The sequence below is a fragment of the Halyomorpha halys genome, unplaced genomic scaffold (assembly GCF_000696795.3).
Source record: "Halyomorpha halys isolate HHAL.00 unplaced genomic scaffold, Hhal_1.1 Scaffold104.1, whole genome shotgun sequence".
NCBI classification, from domain to species: Eukaryota; Metazoa; Arthropoda; class Insecta; order Hemiptera; family Pentatomidae; genus Halyomorpha; species Halyomorpha halys.
The window spans coordinates 817,398-834,988 of NW_027107578.1; the positions used below are offsets into that span (position 1 = coordinate 817,398).

At 29.7% G+C, this 17,591-nt stretch overlaps 2 protein-coding genes and 1 long non-coding RNA gene across 4 annotated transcripts in view; 2 read left to right on the forward strand and 1 right to left on the reverse strand.

The window, feature by feature from the left end:
- Window positions 1-17,591, reverse strand: part of LOC106677591 (TOG array regulator of axonemal microtubules protein 1) — a 124,746-nt gene that overhangs the window by 28,171 nt on the left and 78,984 nt on the right. For both annotated transcript variants that reach the window (XM_014415616.2, XM_067045965.1), the window contains 4 exons: window positions 17,323-17,395; window positions 17,156-17,230; window positions 14,835-15,034; window positions 12,471-12,568 (listed from right to left, as the gene is read on the reverse strand). In XM_014415616.2, coding sequence (XP_014271102.1) covers window positions 12,471-12,568; window positions 14,835-15,034; window positions 17,156-17,230; window positions 17,323-17,395 — 446 coding nt within the window. The remainder of the gene's footprint in view (window positions 1-12,470; window positions 12,569-14,834; window positions 15,035-17,155; window positions 17,231-17,322; window positions 17,396-17,591) is intronic.
- The window catches only part of LOC106677594 (uncharacterized), a 20,210-nt gene continuing 6,509 nt past the window's right edge, over window positions 3,891-17,591 (forward strand). Inside the window, exon 1 of the long non-coding RNA XR_001342625.2 lies at window positions 3,891-3,937. This is a non-coding gene — a long non-coding RNA (uncharacterized lncRNA). The remainder of the gene's footprint in view (window positions 3,938-17,591) is intronic.
- Alg14 (ALG14, UDP-N-acetylglucosaminyltransferase subunit) lies at window positions 7,527-8,403 on the forward strand. The gene has a single exon (XM_014415621.3). The coding sequence runs from the start codon at window positions 7,687-7,689 to the stop codon at window positions 8,344-8,346; it is 660 nt and encodes a 219-aa protein (XP_014271107.1). The 5' UTR covers window positions 7,527-7,686; the 3' UTR covers window positions 8,347-8,403.

The window sequence follows — 17,591 nt, forward strand, 5'->3', positions numbered from 1 at the left end:
TAACGGAGAGTGCGGTGGTGGGGGTAATTGAGGTTATAGATACTGGAAGTCATGTAGGGAAAAGTGTAGCGTAACGGAGAGTGCGATGGTGGGGGTAATGATGTATTCTGATCATTAAATTATGTCTGAAATAAGGAATATGCGCATAATAAAATTTTGGTATTAATTAAAAATCTATAATAGCTACTATATATCAAGATTGAATCAGTATACAACTGGAATTCACCGAATTGATGCCACTCATCTCATATTTCTCGTACCATCGTCCGATTATGAACAGAATAATGGAAATTAATTGTTAAATATAAATATCATTTGTAAAGGAAAATAAATAACCCACACACCCGAGTTTTTTTTTTAATTCATGTACCTGCTTATAAAAAAATGAATAAAACAGATTATGTTGGGTTTGTTTATCTTTCTAACGAGCTTAAATATACAATTGTAATGCAATTAAAGCAATAACTATAATATTGTAAAGTACAATCGACACTATTTGTCGATCAGAATACTGAGTTTTGATAAAAGTACATCCCAGACGCTATTTGTGTACTATTGCTACATTAAGTAAAGAAAAATAAAAAGAACTTCTATTTTTTTTAAAAATTATTACAAGCTACGGAATGCACTTTCACTATTAGTGTAGGGGAACGGTCAACATATTTTAAAAAGGGTAATCGATCGAAGGGGTGGCGTGCTTTCCTTATCTCCTGCAAATGAGTTGACTTAAAAAGAGCACGAAAGAACGAAGCTGACAAAGGTTAGAAAAGACGATGCGATACTCTGGTCGACTAGTTCTGGGAATGGACAAGGATTTCAAAGGTGAGTCACCGTTTAGGGATTGTGTTGTAGGCCAGTGATTCCCGATGTGGGCGCCGCGGAACCTTGTGGTGCAAGCGAATGCCACTTTCTCAAAATATTTAAAAAAAAAAAAAAAAAACTAAAATTGAAAATGTACAGTGCATTTCACAATTTTTTTTCCTGCAACATTTTTTTAAATTTTATTTAGCTCGTCATGAGATGGCGAAAAATATTGGGGAACCACTGTTGTAGGCAACATTTACGACGTTAAGGTATTTGTACACGAATAAATCAAGAAAAAATAACAATAAATGCCTTAATTTTTAATTAATAATCATGCATCAAGAAGATAGAGGTGTGAACAGGATCATTAATAAAACCATAATGAAATACCTATAGTGGAGAAGCCCTGTCTGAGCCACATAACTCCCGAAGAGGGGTCTTGGTGTAAGACATTTCATCAATTCAATAAGGAAAATTAATGACTATTGCTAACCTAGTGCAGCAATAGTTCTTTCCGTTATTCTGACGCTACTTTTCATCAGAAGAAGGAAGAAATAGAAAATTTGTTTTTCCTCATTACCGAAGGAGAAGCTTTCCACTCATGCAGGAAATGAAAAAAACATTTCCTTCAGAATCCAGATAATTTTCACTCGAATTTTATGTTTTGGATATCTAGGGACAAATTTGGTTCTGTTCCTGCAGTTAAATTTGTTTTCAGGCTTAAGGCCTACAACTGTTAATCCAATTTTATGAAATTTTCAAAGATTGAGCAGGTTAGTGATTAGATAGCCGTATATAAATTTTAAAAAAATTCTAATCACTCCTTTCGCTTACACGTGCACGAATGTATTTTCATTGACATACCTTTATTTAAAAACAGAATCATTCTATTAACCCCAAATTTTGAGGAAAGTTGAGAATTGATGTGAAAATCATACAGTATCAATCCACTAATTTTGTATACTAATATGTAATAACCATTCCGATGTGACAAATGTCTTTGTATGATTTTGTCACATCTGTGTCAATACCTGTCCTCCCAGAAAGGATACCTGTCAACACAGGGACATTTTTCCCAGCTGGTTAATGGATCCAAGATGTTGAAGGAGCAGAAACCATTAAGCCATGTAAAGGCCGAAAATGATCACGGGGGCATTGGGTCCCCGCCCTCCTCGCAAGACCTTGGGGAGGCGGTTGCCTAGTAGGTGTAGTAACTAGTAGCCAATGAGGAATAAGATTCCAGAAAGGCGATTAAGCACGGAAGACGGCGATGGGTGTGGCCCACCTAGGAAGTTGAAGGAGAGCACCACCGAAAGCAAGGCAGCCGGAAACTGGAAACAGATCTCTGCCCGGGATGTACGAAGATTTGTTAAGAAATATTTAATTATATATGTAGAATCTTTAATTACAGTAGTGTGTTGTTATGTGGTGAAACATGCCATCCCATGTGTAACAACCCACTACTGTTAAAGCATGTATTCCCCAAAAGGCAGGGTAAGGTGAAGAAATAATATAATTTCCTCCCCTTTGTCAGAAATGACCGGATAAGTAGAAAACAAAAAAAAAAAAAAGATTTTATGTAGGGATTTGAAAAGGTGAAGGTATGCCACTGCTTATTGCTACTATTTAATATTTACACTTCTTACTGTTTTATTTCAGATATAGTCTGCAACCATAATCTTGATTTTATTAACATTCAACTTTTATTTTTATGATAGTATTCATTTAAAAAAATAAAATTGAAAGAAAAATGTACTCAACTTTTCTGTCTAAGCTCCAAAACATGGAGTATATATCATTCTTACCAAAGGTCACTCAAATCATGAGGGTAGAGGTGGGGGTTGAAATAACTGTAATGGCCAACACTGCCTAATTATCTTATCATACACGATAAAGATATCTTACATCTTGAGAAAACTTTGTGACAAAATCTCAATTCGTTACAATTTATATTCCGATCTAATATATCGTTGTACACTAACAATCGATTATTGTAAGTGGAAGTTTTTGCTGGGAGTAGATTTGAGAAAAAAATACGAAAATTGAGTGCTGATAATTAATTTCAAGTGTTGATCCGATGCCTTACATTTTTCAAGAATAGAAAAACTAGGTTTAAGAGCATGAATATTCAGCTGACCTCATTTTCTTGAATAGTCATCCAGTAAGTGGAAAACACGAGTAGGGAGAGTAATTTTTTTCTCTCCATAGCCAAATCGATAAACTTTACTGTTCAAAACAAGAGTGATAACGCCGTGGTTTCTCAATTATTACTGTTTTATTAGCCTATTTTTGATATATTATTCTTTTATACTTTTTCAAAATGATTAATTAGTCTAACATTAATTATATAAAAAAGATTATACGCTTTATTGACCGACACCCGGGCTATCTTCCTACAATATAATAAGTATAAGGTTTTGTTTATTCTCAAAAACTTTTTAAATTTGTAAACTGGTAATAGAAAACTAACTGCGTAAATAGTAAGATATAGATAAATTACTTACAATTATTGGAGAAGTTTGTCGGAGGGTGCGGTCAGCAAAGAACAACATAAATAAACAAAACCATATTTATTTATTTTATGCCGACGTTTCGACCTGAGTTTCAGGTCTTCATCAGGGGTTGTGGCGTAGAAGATAGGCTCGCAACTGAATTACTTATAATTCATTTTTTTAATTATTTATAGAAATTCAATGTATAATTGTTTTTAAAAAAAACCGTTGGTTGTGCATTATTTTCATTTTCGAAAAACAATAGAACTAGATAATAGGAAAAAACTGAAACGTTATTGTAATGTAGGGAAACATAAAGAAGTAGTAGAAAAGGGCTATTTTATTCTGAAGAAAAAAAATAAATAAATAAACATCAAAACATTGGTTAAAATATTACAGTTAAAATATAGTGATTTTTTTTCTTTCTCAGCATAATATTGGGGACTTTCAATAGTAAATGAAAAAGTCTTAATGAAAAAAGTCAACGCCCCACACGATTCGAACCGGCGCCGCTCAAAAATCTCAGAACGATAGAACTTGGCCTAACGAATGAGCTACAAATACGAATAAGCTATGGATGGCACAAAAAAAAAAAAAAAAAGAAAGAAAAAAAAGGTGGAATACAAAAATGTCAATGAAACGTGAGATTTTCTCTGTTACTTTAAAAAATAGAATTTTTAGAATATATTTGATTCCATATCAGTTTGTTAATTGTGGTCGATCCTCAAATATCGCTTACACATACATAAAGCATATTTTTTTAGCAAACCTACATTTCGATTACGGGTGGTCCGATTTTGTACGAATTCTGAGGAAATTTAGGGATTAGAATAAAAATGTTTCAGTTATGTTATCAAATACTATTTACTACTTCCACTTTCGCAGATCTATTTTTTCTGACACCTTTATATTTTATTTACGCCAAAAAAGTCGCGAGGCCTATAAAAAAATGGAAACCGCTAGTCTAGCATAAAGTTTATCAAATTCTATACACTATTTTCGTTTTCTCGTGCAAAAATGTAAATTTCCTGGATATGCCATTATTTGAAAAATTGATGCTATGTCTAAAGAAACTAGTAGTTCTTGATTTTTAGAATATTTGTTCGATATCAGTGTCCTCAAAAATATATAAAACGTTGATAAAATAATTTTGTCCAGTCAGATCTGTCTTAAATCCCGTGTTGATAATATCATTAATTTATTAATGCTTTGTATTTTGAGAATACTTTCCCCCTTTAACCAGGTGTAGAAGGGGAACATTTCGTACCACCACTGAGAAATCAATCATTGACCTGCCGCTTAGGGGTCGCTAACCTTGTAATAAAACGATCCTTTTTGGTCGTATCTTTTTTACATTCGTAATATACTATATAATTATCAAGTTAAACATTTCAATTTACGTTATCATGTAAGACATAAAGTAAGGTTTAACATTTTAACTTATCTCAATGAAGTGAATCACACCATAGGATAGGCTGAGTTAAATAGCCTAATCCAGTTTAATGTAATGTATTTAATAAGTTGGTACGAGTGTTCAAACGTAGTGCGGTATAGTTAGTGTCTGTAACAATTAAAGGTGCCCAACAAAAAGAACATATAATATAATTATAAGGTCCGTCTATACGATGACAGCTGCAGATATGACAGCCTTACTGGTTTGGCCATACTTTCGTGTTAGTTACGGCGTGATAGTTGTTTTTACATGTAAAGTTACTGTCATAACTAACGTTACTTCTCATATGTAGAGTTTTTATTATTTTTGAACTTAAAATTGATTCTACTTTTTTGATCTTATCCTTTTAGATAGGATAGAGCTTTTTTTACTCAACTTTATCAAACATTAAAGAAATATCCTTGGACAATTATTGTTGATATGGATGATTTCATGAAAAAAAAAAAAAACGATCAATTACATAAATACTGATTTTACTAGTGTAAAGGGAGTATAAGAAGATATACAAAGAAAATATTTGAACTTAAAAATTACAAGTTAGTAATAAAAAGTAAATTATACTGTAATCTTGACATTAATACATCCTAGTAAAAACGGACAGAATATATAATTTAAATTTTATAATAAAAGCTCAATAAAATGATAAGTTAATTATTTTAATACTAGTTGAGTAGTTTATTAGATCAAGGTATATTTACCTATTTGCAGCAAAATAATTCATAGGAAAAATAAGTAGCTCAATAAACTGTGTCGTACTGTACTCAATGAAGATTTAGTGTTATTATTAAACGTGGGGCATTGCGAGTTCACTTAAAATAAAATCAGTTACGTTTAATCGTCCATCAAATATTGTATCATGTATCCAATGAATTAAAGAAATTCAATAACCTATAATCAATCTCATGATTTAGGAATGAATAGGTGAAGTATTGATTGGCATGACGGGGAAGTACAGCATCAATCACTGGTTATATGTACACTCATTTCTAAACGAAATGTATGTTTAAATAAAAAAAAGGGAAATGTTTATTATAGTTGTCTTCATTCTCATAAATTATGTTATTAACCGATAAAATCAAAATGATTTTATTGAGGAAAATTTCCGGAAAAATGATCAATAGATATAAAGAGGGGAAAGCCACAAAAATTGGGCCTAGGAGGGTTCTAACTTTAAATCCGACCCTGGGTTTATTTAGTATATTTGTTTATTTAAGTTTTAAAATTATTATCATTATGTTTTTTGTTTTTTTTAATTAAATGAATAAAATATGATCGCAAATATAGATTTTAAATTCGTACATAAAAATATATTAATGATTGGAGAAGTTTGTTACATTATTCTTTTCCCATTCTCCATATTCTACCTTTTTCCTATTGTGTATATATATATACACACACACACACATATTTATATTTTTAAGTATAGGTATATAAGTTAATACTCACACTGTAATTCAGATATAAGCCACTCACTATTTTTCATTGTCTGTCATATTGTTCAATTTGTAGATTCAATTATTTTTTAGTTTTTTAGACACTACTTGCATATCTCATATTATACATATCTTCTTACCTACATGATATTATATTTCATTTTTCACTGTTTTCAATCTACTACCATCTAATTCCACGATTATCAATCAATTTATTTTTTTTACTATTCAATTATCAGTTATCAATTTTTTATCATTTATGATTCAATTCAATATTTTGTATAATTCCAAATTTGTTTGTATACTATTCCTTTTCAATTTTATGTTTCTCTAAATGTTGTTGTTATCTCTTTTGTTCTATAGCCCTGAAACTCAAGTCGAAACGTTGGCATAAAATAAATAAATATGGTTTTGTTTATTTATGTTGTTCTTTGCTGACTGCAGCCCCCGACAAACTTCTCCAATCATTAATCTACAGTCAACTTTATACACCTCATAAAAAATTGGGTTAGTAAAAACATAATATTTGCGTTAAAATAGGTATGACAAAATAATTGTTTGCCTCTCTGCGTTTTTTGATTTTTATTTTTATATATTATCATCTTTTATTTACAAAAGAACATCATCATAAACAGTAAATCAGTGTTCAACGTGGAAATGACAAAGGTACATTTATTTGTACAGTGTATCCTCTTACGGTAGAATTTGAAATATTTCGAATTTTAGTCTTTCAAACTCTTTTAAGTTTAGGTGACAACTTCAAGCAGTGAAGAAGAATAATCGCCAAACTTTCAGGAAATCGGCTGATAAATTCTCTTTTTCATATGCAAGAAATTAAAATCGTCTCCACGCACTTCGAAAAACAATCAGCGAATTATTGTCCAATTGTACTTCAATGCGGCCAGAACTTTTTCTTAAAATCAAATATATTACTTCAAAAATCAATAACTAGCTTTATAGGGAATGTTGATATAAATGTGACAAATTCCTTTTAGTAATAAAAGTTCATAAAATTCGTAATATATTGATATTTGAAATAACATCTTGAAACCGCCAATTTTAATACATAATTTTAATATAAATAAAAACTGTTAAATTAATTAATGAGGTAAAAAGCAAGTACATCTTTAGCGATTTTTAGAACACTTATGTTTTTTACTTTCACTTATATAAAATATGTAATAAGGATAAGTATTGCGATCGTGAAAAAAATTGAATTCCGGTTGTTCAATTGTAAATCAAGAGTAAGAAAAAAAATATGTTTTAAGAAACAGGAAAAAAAAAAAATCTTTGAAGTAAAGAGTAAGCGGGAATTTACAAGTTGATAAGTTGGCTAACCTGCGGGTCAGCTGATCTCTGTTTAGCCGCTGAAGGCTATGTTATGTTGTGCAACGTCAAGAATAGTTTGCTTGTCATCGAGGATGTCGTGTTTATGTAAAACTGAACTTTCCAGGCACTTATTATTACCAGTTTACTTATTATTTCAATAAAGTAATATCCAATAATGTCTGGTTATATTTTTGCTACGGCAGTTACAGCCATTTTTATTATATTTTCGACGAGATTTATATATTTAGTATACGAAACAATAAAAAACAAAAGGCTAACTTATGAGAGAAGATGTCAGGAGCCAGTCAAAACTATGATAGTCATTGGTTCAGGAGGTCACACAGCAGAAATGTTAAAAATGATTCAAGGTATCGACTACAATAAATACCGCCCTAGGATTTATGCAATGGCATCTAATGATATAACTAGTGAAATGAGGATAATTTCACATGAATATGCCATAGACCAAGATAATGGTGACTATGTTGTTATGAAGATACCAAGAAGTCGCAATGTAGGACAGTCTTACCTTACTTCTGTTTTGACAACTGTTTATTCAATCTTCCTGTGTATACCACAAATGCTCTACTACAACCCTAAGCTTATTCTCTGTAATGGACCTGGAACATGTATTCCTATTTGTCTGATTGCGTTCTTGATGAGAGTATTTTACTTGTCTGAAAATAAAATTATTTTCATCGAGAGTATTTGCAGAGTGAAAACACTCTCTCTGACTGGTTATATTTTACTTTTTTTTGCTGATGTAATTTACGTACAGTGGCCTGAATTGAAAAACAAATATCCTCGTGTTGTTTATATTGGAAACTTGATTTAACATTTTATTTTATTGGCTTTGAGCTATTTGTGTATAAAGTGTAAGTAATCTCCTTTTTATAAAAGCCCAAGACTGAAATATATTTATTTTCTGTTAAGTAAAATTTCTTTATTAACCCCTATGCATGTTTTTATGAAAGTCCTCCCCCCTAATATCCCTTGACATATTGATTTTTAATCAAACTTAGTCAGCAAAGGAGTTTTTGTTTTGTTTTATAATATATTTGGTATCTAGTTGAAATTAAAATATAAAAGGAAGGAGTAGGTAATTAATTTAGGGCAAATGTTTTGATATTTTATGTTTAAAATGTAACTAAACCTCTTTTTATAAATCTCAAGAACTTTTTTTGATGATTAGTTAATAATTGAGTCATTTCATGATGGTGTACTTAATTATTGCATGGATAAGGGTGAAGTAATGATTAAATTACTGGTCCTATGGCTCATTCAATATGGCTTTGTATCAAATTTATTTCATATTCAAGGATCTTATGTTTTATCAACTATGAATTGCATAAGAAAAATATCAGAGTGAATTTCACGTGTAATTTAAAAAGGGATAGATAATTAATTGATTACATAGCAGTAACGGTAGCAGCAGTGCGATATATAACAACTATTTCACTATTCTAAAAGTATAATGAAATTTAAAAACTTTTTATTAGTTTCTTCTATGAAAATTATTACTAGTTCAAAGTGTTTATAATTTTATTTTTATTGTTAATTGATCTGAGTATTCATAAAAAAGAATTTTTATTTTTGTGAGATATGATCGAAATCCGGACCATATCCAGTTCCTGTTCTTTAAGTAGAAAAACTGGAGAATTTCTTAATTACAAGTGGAATATAAGTTCTCCACCTGTCGCAAAGACTTGAGTCCCCATCAAACCCAACAATATAGTGTGGTTTTATTTTTATATTACATTGTTCATAGTATATATAAGGTTTAATATAGTTTTTTTTTTTTTTTATAATAATAAAATAACATGTAACTAATTTTTTTTTTTAACATATAGAAAAATAATATTACACAACATTATTTAATCATATTAATCTAGTGAATTTCAACATAAATAAGTAAATAAAAATTCATATTTTAGACTCCTATTCAAAAATTATTAAGCTTTTTTTTTTGTATTCCAGGAAAAAATTCGAAATATACAGAGAACATTGCTTTTATAAAGAAACAATCTCCTATTATATAGGATTTTTATATTATATTATAAATAAATTAATCCAAATTTGTAAAAACTCAAATTTAAGGACCATCGAAAACCCTTTGAATTAAATAAAGATTTATTAATACTTATTTCAGCATTCCAGCCCTACATCTTTTGGACCTAGTCCATTTATCATTTTTCTCATTTCAAACCCAAAACCACTCAATTCAGATTGTACTCTAATTCATTAAATAACAATGTTTTAATATGGCTTTCAATTGACACTTCGGGTCTTTACTCTTCAAGAACTGGAGATGAAATGCCTGATTCGGGCAACTTAAACTGTCAAAAATTAAAACAATCATAATCCCTCCAAGTCATATCCATACACTCTATTTTTATCCACCAAAAACAACATTTTTCTTCTACCACCGTTACACCATAAAAATAGCCAGTATCAATCTTATTTTCCCATATATGTGAAATAGCATTACTATAGGTTGAAATGTTAATTTCTTATAGTTTATTACTTTTTTAGTTTTTTTTTTTACCACCAAACAGATCATCTTATTCTTTGATTCTACACAGTCAACAAATAAACTTCCAATGGGGACTATAGTTTCAATGATAATGATATATCAAAAAAAGCAATATGAAAAAAATATGAATATTTCAAGAAAATTTAATTTAAATGAAATGAATGAAATTCCTATGGTGGATGTCTAATAAGTTTGAATCTAGTAGAATACCTGTCTGATGGGCATGTTGTTAGTATCATTTAAGTATAAAATCTGATTACTTTAAGGTATGCAGCATGAAAATTGAAATAGGTTAAACTATACAGGAAGGCAGCACAAGATTTTCTTAACTATGTTAAAATCTATAGAGAGCATCTAGCAAAACAAAGTTGCTTAATATAATTTTGAAAGATATATGTATTTGAAATAATTTATCCACATAATTAACAGACTTAATGACTACATGGATTGGAAAAATTTAAATATGTTGATAGGACAATGCCTAATTGTATCCAATAGAGAGTTATAGCAAGTCATATTGAATCAGAGATATTGAAGCCTGTTACTAAGTCATGCGATGTTGGCAACGGAGAATCAGAGCACTTATTACATTTTCTGATGTAAAGTAAAAAAAAAAAAAAAATCTAAATACATATGGATCAAATAAACCACCAAAGGATTAGAATTTAAAAATACACTTTTTCTAGCAATTTAATTACTCTTGGGTCTTTTAATATCAACTTAACATAGTTTTGAACCACACCATCTCAGGTTTTCTACAAATTTTACACAAGTGTTGTATAGGTATAGACGTGGATATTTTACTGAGATATGCCCACTTGTTTTTAATTACAGAGCTGTCAGGTTCTCATTAATGGATTAAAAAAACAAAACAGAGAACAATAAGTTTTGGTATTGTGGCAGAAACTTTCCTAATTTAGCAAGAGATATGGAATAGGTGTCATTTTGGAGTATATTTCATGCCTTATGTATGACATGAAATATTATATAAGTTAAGATAAATTAAAATTTTTACTATTAATATCTCACAAAATACATATTATAAAATTATCAAATTAATTCTTTCTATAGAGTGTATTAATGTAAATCACAGGGCAAAATATAAATGTATGATGAAAATGACTTCATTGTTAAAAAAATTGAAGAAAGCACCACTATCCTAAATTCAACTCTTCACTCATATTAATTATTATGGAAATGATAATATTATAATTTTTATATAGCAAACATAACATAAATGTGAATAATGATTTAATTAATCGGTCAGGAGAGTTATTAGAAACAATCACCTCTTTTTCTCAAGCTTCCATCTCCATTGGAAAGATTTTCACTAATATTTTGATGTAGTTTTGGGAATGGACCAACAGTCTTTTTTTGTTTTATCAAAACGTTTTTTAAAGAAATGTGATTCAACATAGCCCTGTTGTTCTGAATAATCTTAAGTCTACGCTGCTAATGTTTTCTGCTGCCCAAACAAAAAGTTGCAGTGGTGTTTGGATCTGATTATAATGAGGTATTCAATAAACCTTGTAGCTGGAAGCTTCTGAAGCTTATCCAAATCTTGTCATTCTTTGATCTTGTATCTCAGGCTATTTATGAAGACTTAAGAGCTCTGTAATTGAAAAACGAGTGGACTTATCTCAGTAAAATTTCATATTTTTCCAAGCCTAAAAACAACCTTTACAAAATTTAAAGAATATCTGAGATGTTAAGATTCAAAACCGTGTTGAATTGTTGTGAAATGACCCTCTTTATAATAGAAAATGTGAGGGAGGAGGGGAAATGGTTTCTAGAACTGTTTCAATCAGTGGGGAAAAAACTAAATAATATTTATGATGAGAGGATAGTTGACCGTGGATAATATATATGAGATGGTTGGGGGGAGGGAGGAGGTCAGAGAATCCTCTTTCATGCACTCCCAACCATCTTCTCATATATATATCTCCCAACCATCTCATATAAATTTTCTTTGTTTCATAAAAAAATTCTAGGAAAAATAATGCAGCAAACTATAGCTGCATAAAGTATAATTAAATACAATGACAACATAGATAGCAATAACCTGTATTAAGGTTATTTAAAAATTCAAAATGACCTTATATTCAAATAAAGAGCAGAATGTAAATTTTGGTAAGCTGACATATTTTTCCATACTTTAGGATAAAAAAAATAATTAAAAATTTTAGAAGGAGAAATTAAAAGTACTTTTATTAAAACTGTTGAAATTTGAGTTGGTCAATGGGTCAACTGAAAATTAGTACAGGGAAGTATTACTACAGTGAGTAATATAGAAATATCTGTTCTAAAATGAGGAAGGATTTATTTTAACTCAAAGTGGGTTTTGTGATGCGCGCACTACATCAGATTTTTTAGTGCTCAAAAAGTATAAAAATGCTAGGATACATATTTTATATGCTAGTACTTACATGAATCTGGGGTAATAGTTGTTAACATCTTGTCTTCTAGACCATCTTCCTACTCTTCTCTGTTCATCTTGGACCAGATTCTTGTTGCTTTGCTCTACCTGAAATGTTTTGTTAAAACCAATATTTGAAAACATCAGTATATTCAGTTATATAATTTGGTTAATAATTATTTTAAAAAATTTACACAAAAATTTATTGATTATGCTGGTACAATAAATCTGAAAATATAAGTAAGAGGTTTCTTAAATAATTTGTTCCAATACTTTAGAAGAGGAAATTAAGGATCCAATAGGAATCTACTTGGGGCATTCTGTCTATTATCTGAATGAAGAGATGGCTTGCCTTTGAATGATAATAATATTCTTCATTTATTCTGGGATGAGTCCCTATTCGATAATATTACAGAAAATAGGGCTTTATTTCCCTAGATTTGAAGGAAAAAATCAACAAATCAAAATGATAAAATAATATCAAAACAAAATGCAACTGCTGCTAATAATAAGATGAATAAAAAGTGAAGTAATAATAATTAACAAAAAAGAGCAAATATCTATATTTACAAATTTAAAATGAATATTAAGAACATCAATTTATATTAGAAAAAAATGATAAAATAATATTTCTACCAAACTTGTAAAAAAAACAAAACAAAAATAAATTATTATGTATTTACAAACTTTGGTTGAAAACCTGAGCATTAATGTCAATTCTTGTGGATTTGGCACTTGGATGAAGTGAAGGAATAGGCAGGATTGATTAAATGTTTTAGTGTTGCCTCGAGTTCCACACAGACACATCCGAAACCCATACAACGGTAGTCAAAGTGAAGGAATATAGAGGAGTTAACTAAGAGCCTAAGGGTTTCAAAAGGTAATAGGTGTAGGTAATTTAGTCGCTTTAAGGAGGAAAAGGTACACTGGGAGATATTAGAGACATGGTTTTCCAAGGATTTCTAGGTTCTTGATGGTTGGATAGAATTTGATGAGATTATTATTAAGAAACAGGAGATATGAGATCAGATTTTAAGGAAGCGATTAGAACCTATTAATATAGCCTTAGGCTTCTCTGCATTCAGCTAAAGCTTGTTTTCTATGGCCCAGTGAATAATCCAATACAATTTGTCTTGCAGTTTTTCCTTAGCTATTGACAAGTCAGATTGTGGGAAGGAAAGGTAAATTTGAAAATAACTTGCATACATATAGCCTTGGGAATGATGAATGAGGAGGGGAAGTTCATTAATGTAGATGGCAACTAGGGTGGGGGGATAGTGATGAACCTTGAGGGATAATGTCATGGATAGAGCTTTCTCTGGGAAAACTACATACTAGGACTGATCTGAGAGAAAGAACTAGAACCATCGCATAGCACTGTTGCAACCTTAAGGAAAGGTTTTGAAGGATGTTATGGTCAACTAGATCAAAAGTTTTAGAAAAGTCTAAAAGGATTAGGATAATTAACTCTTGATATTCAGATGGCATTGAATATGTCACACGCAATATGCCAATGGAAATATTAATGTGTTTCTTTACTCCCAAGAGTTTTTGCCTTTCAGAACCTTTGAGTGGGAATCCCACCAATTCACAAAATCTAATGGCTTACAAGGGAAATTGACTATAGACTGCTTATCTGTAGACACACATAGATTGGGAGGAGGGATTCAAAAGACTAATTAAACTACTAAGTGTATTCTGTCTTATTAGCTAGTTAAATATTTATTTATGTATACAGGAAACATAAATTATTAAAAGAAACAGGAATATTTTGGATGGAGCATGGTTTTGATGAAAAAAATCTCTTGCATAATAAAAGCATGAGCAATATGATTTGTAAAATAAATCAGAACATATCAGAATGAAGGAAAACATCCATACTTGATTGTTGATCCATAAGCTCTTGCGAAGTTCGAAGTTTAAGTGTTTGGCTCTGGTTTCCTTAACTAAATTTTTTCAATTATTTAAGGCATAATAAATATGTCCTTTTAACCCCTCACCCCCTCCCAAAGTACATAGGTGGTTAAAAAAAAGATTGCCAAATAAACAAATTTATCGCACTTTTAGAAGGAAGAAATAAGTTTGTGGTTTCATCCCAAAGTCCAATCTTTAGTAGTAAATGTAGTTCACTGAAAAGTTAGCATAGAAGTTTAAAACTAAAATTATATTATAAAAATTAATGCCTCTGACTTATCATTGTTCAAAGATTTTTTAAGTGAGGAGTGAGGTTATGAAATTCTCATCACTAGTGATATGGTAGTCCTGTTAAACTTACAGATGGTTGTTCTGAAGCCGGTTAACATGAGATTCACAATAGCAAAATTCCTCATAATGATTAATGAAAGCTATCAATATACAAAATATTAAGGCTAACATTTGTCACCTGCATAGGCTGGGATTGCCAGCGTAAGGAAGGCTTCCAGTCTTGTGAATTTGCTATAGGCGGCAGACTCTGATTAATGGAGACATGCCCAGATTCTCCCCACCGTGATCCACTCCACGTTTGGCTCAATTCTGATTGTTTTTTCCCGCTACCAAGGCCATAATTGTAACTTGAGCTAAGTTGAGGAAAACCTAACAATACAAAAAAAAAAAAAAGGAGGTTTAATTAGTATTTGTATTACTTATAATGTATCATTTAATACTAGGATTCAACTTTACATATCAATTACATTTATTTTTCTTTAATTTATGACTGAAACCCATATAGAATATGTTCTAAAAATGTTCTTTACACAACAAATAAATGTGGACAAGGATATACACAATATATTAAAATTGCTTATAGAAAGATTCTTATACCACAAGTAATATAATTAAGTATATAATTTTCTCTTGTTTATTTGATTAAACCTCTACCCTACTTATTTTTTGATACTTATTGGATAAGCTTATTGTTATTCAGAATAATTAGATTTTACAGCTGAATGTTTCTCTCAAGTTCTAAGTGCTAACCAAAATGGAGTATTAACTGTTTTGGATTAATTCAAGATTCCTATTTTCAGCATTATTAAGTATTCACTCAAGTTTTCTTTAAACTTAAGGTAATCTGGAAGAGAGAATAATCGTTATTACAAAAACTGTTGGATTTACCATCATAGCCGTTAGATTAAAGAGGCACTTTAAATAAATAAAATATTATTCATTTTAGTCTCAAAAGATTTTTATTCTATTTATAAGTCTAACATTTCGGCTAATTCGGCCATCCTCAGGTACAATCTTAATACAATTTTAGAACTAAATCATTTAAAAAACAACTTCATGCTTAAAAATTAAAATTATTTAACAAAGAAGGTGACTAATAAATAATTTTTATTTTAATTTTAATGTGAAAATAGACTAATTAGGATAATTTGTTGGATTGACCTGGGCAGAATAGCCTGCATGAAGGGTTTTTTTTTTAATGATTTAGTTCTGAAATTGTATTAAGATTGTTGAGGATGGTCAAATTGGCCGAAACATTGGACTTATAAATAGAATAAAAATATTTTGAGACTAAAATGGATAAAACTTTATTTATTTAAACATAATTAACCAGTCTCAAGAAAGTTTAAGATTATAAATAAAGAGGCACTTTAATTTATTACTCACTTTCTTTTACAATCTCAATGTTCAGTTTCCAATTTTTTATACCAGATCAGGAATGATTGTTTGTTCTGAGATCCAGGATGAATATAAATGGATTAAAAAAAAAAAGTCTTTCCTCATATAAATGATGATACATTCCAAAATATAATTATAATAATTGATTCTATCAACAATTTGAATCAAGAAATTAGCGAACTGAAGGGAGAATTGCAATATTTGTTTTCATAATTCTGAATTAATCCAAAACCATCTCTAATATTAAGCTTAACACCATCAAAGTATAAATCCCAACTATTCTCACCATGAATACCATCACAGCTTCGACATCCAAAGGACACTCTAAATAGTTCAAATCAAAACTTTAAATTATTTAAAAGATATTGATACTTTCGTTCAATAAGTCCAGAAATCAGATTACTGATATAACAATGAACTATCTAAAACTTTTCTCTCTTTTCACCTATACTCAGAACTTAGTATGTATTGTTTCAGTCGATGATGTCTCTCTTACTATGGGTATGTTGGAGCATATTGTGAATCAGATTATATAAAAGAATATGATGAACCAGACTAATAGATAATTTCAATAAAAAATGTTTTTAATAGCAACAGACGATGAATCAATTTATTCAAATATATGACATCCTAAAATATGGACAAAATTAAGAAATATGATTTCTTATTGATAATTTGTGTACAAATATATAAAGTTGTAACTGAACATTGTGACAATATGTTGTAATATTGTAATTTATTTAAAAATTTAATAGAGATAAATATGGTGCTGGACACATTCTCATCATGCATATTCTCTCTCAATATAAATAGATAATAACAAAATAAGATATAAGGTAGTAAACATGAATAATAGTAGTGATCTAATAATAGTAAAAATATACTTGAATAAAATAAATACAAAATAATGGTTCGCATTTTCAATCTTCAGAACTCTCAAAATAAAAAATTTGACTGATATAAGCTATAAAATATGATACAAGAAAAAATAAAATTTGAAAACGGATTTTAAATTTACCCAATAATCAATAATAAGATATCATTTTCTTATATATTTTTAATATAACATTTAAGAAAAATAATTTTATTTACCATTTTCTGGTACATTTCCTCTTTGGAGATCACTTTGCCCATTTTGATATCTGAGATATAAAGGTCTTGAAGAACCTTAAAAAAAATAAATATAGAAATAGAAAATTAAATTTTAGTAAATCACTTAATCAATATTGATTTAGTCGAGTGTTTTAATCTGTGTGTACCTTGAGATATTGAAACGGGCAAAGTTTGACGAGGTTCTCCAGCCCATACTTGATCATAGTAACGGTCTTCTCCCTGTTAACAAATATTATCGTATTGATTTAGTTTTAAAGTTTACATAACAGAGATAAAAAAATTAATACATTTTTCATCACTGGGAAATAATCAATGATATGGTCAAAATCAAAACCAATCAATAATTTGAATAATGTGCACTAAACAGTGCCCGCTACTCTCTACAGAGATATCTGATTTTGAAAAAAAAAAATTA

Coding starts and splice junctions, on each gene's coding strand:
- Alg14 (XM_014415621.3), top strand. CDS start 7,687: ATGTCTGGTTATATTTTTGCTACGGCAGTTACAGCCATTTTTATTATA.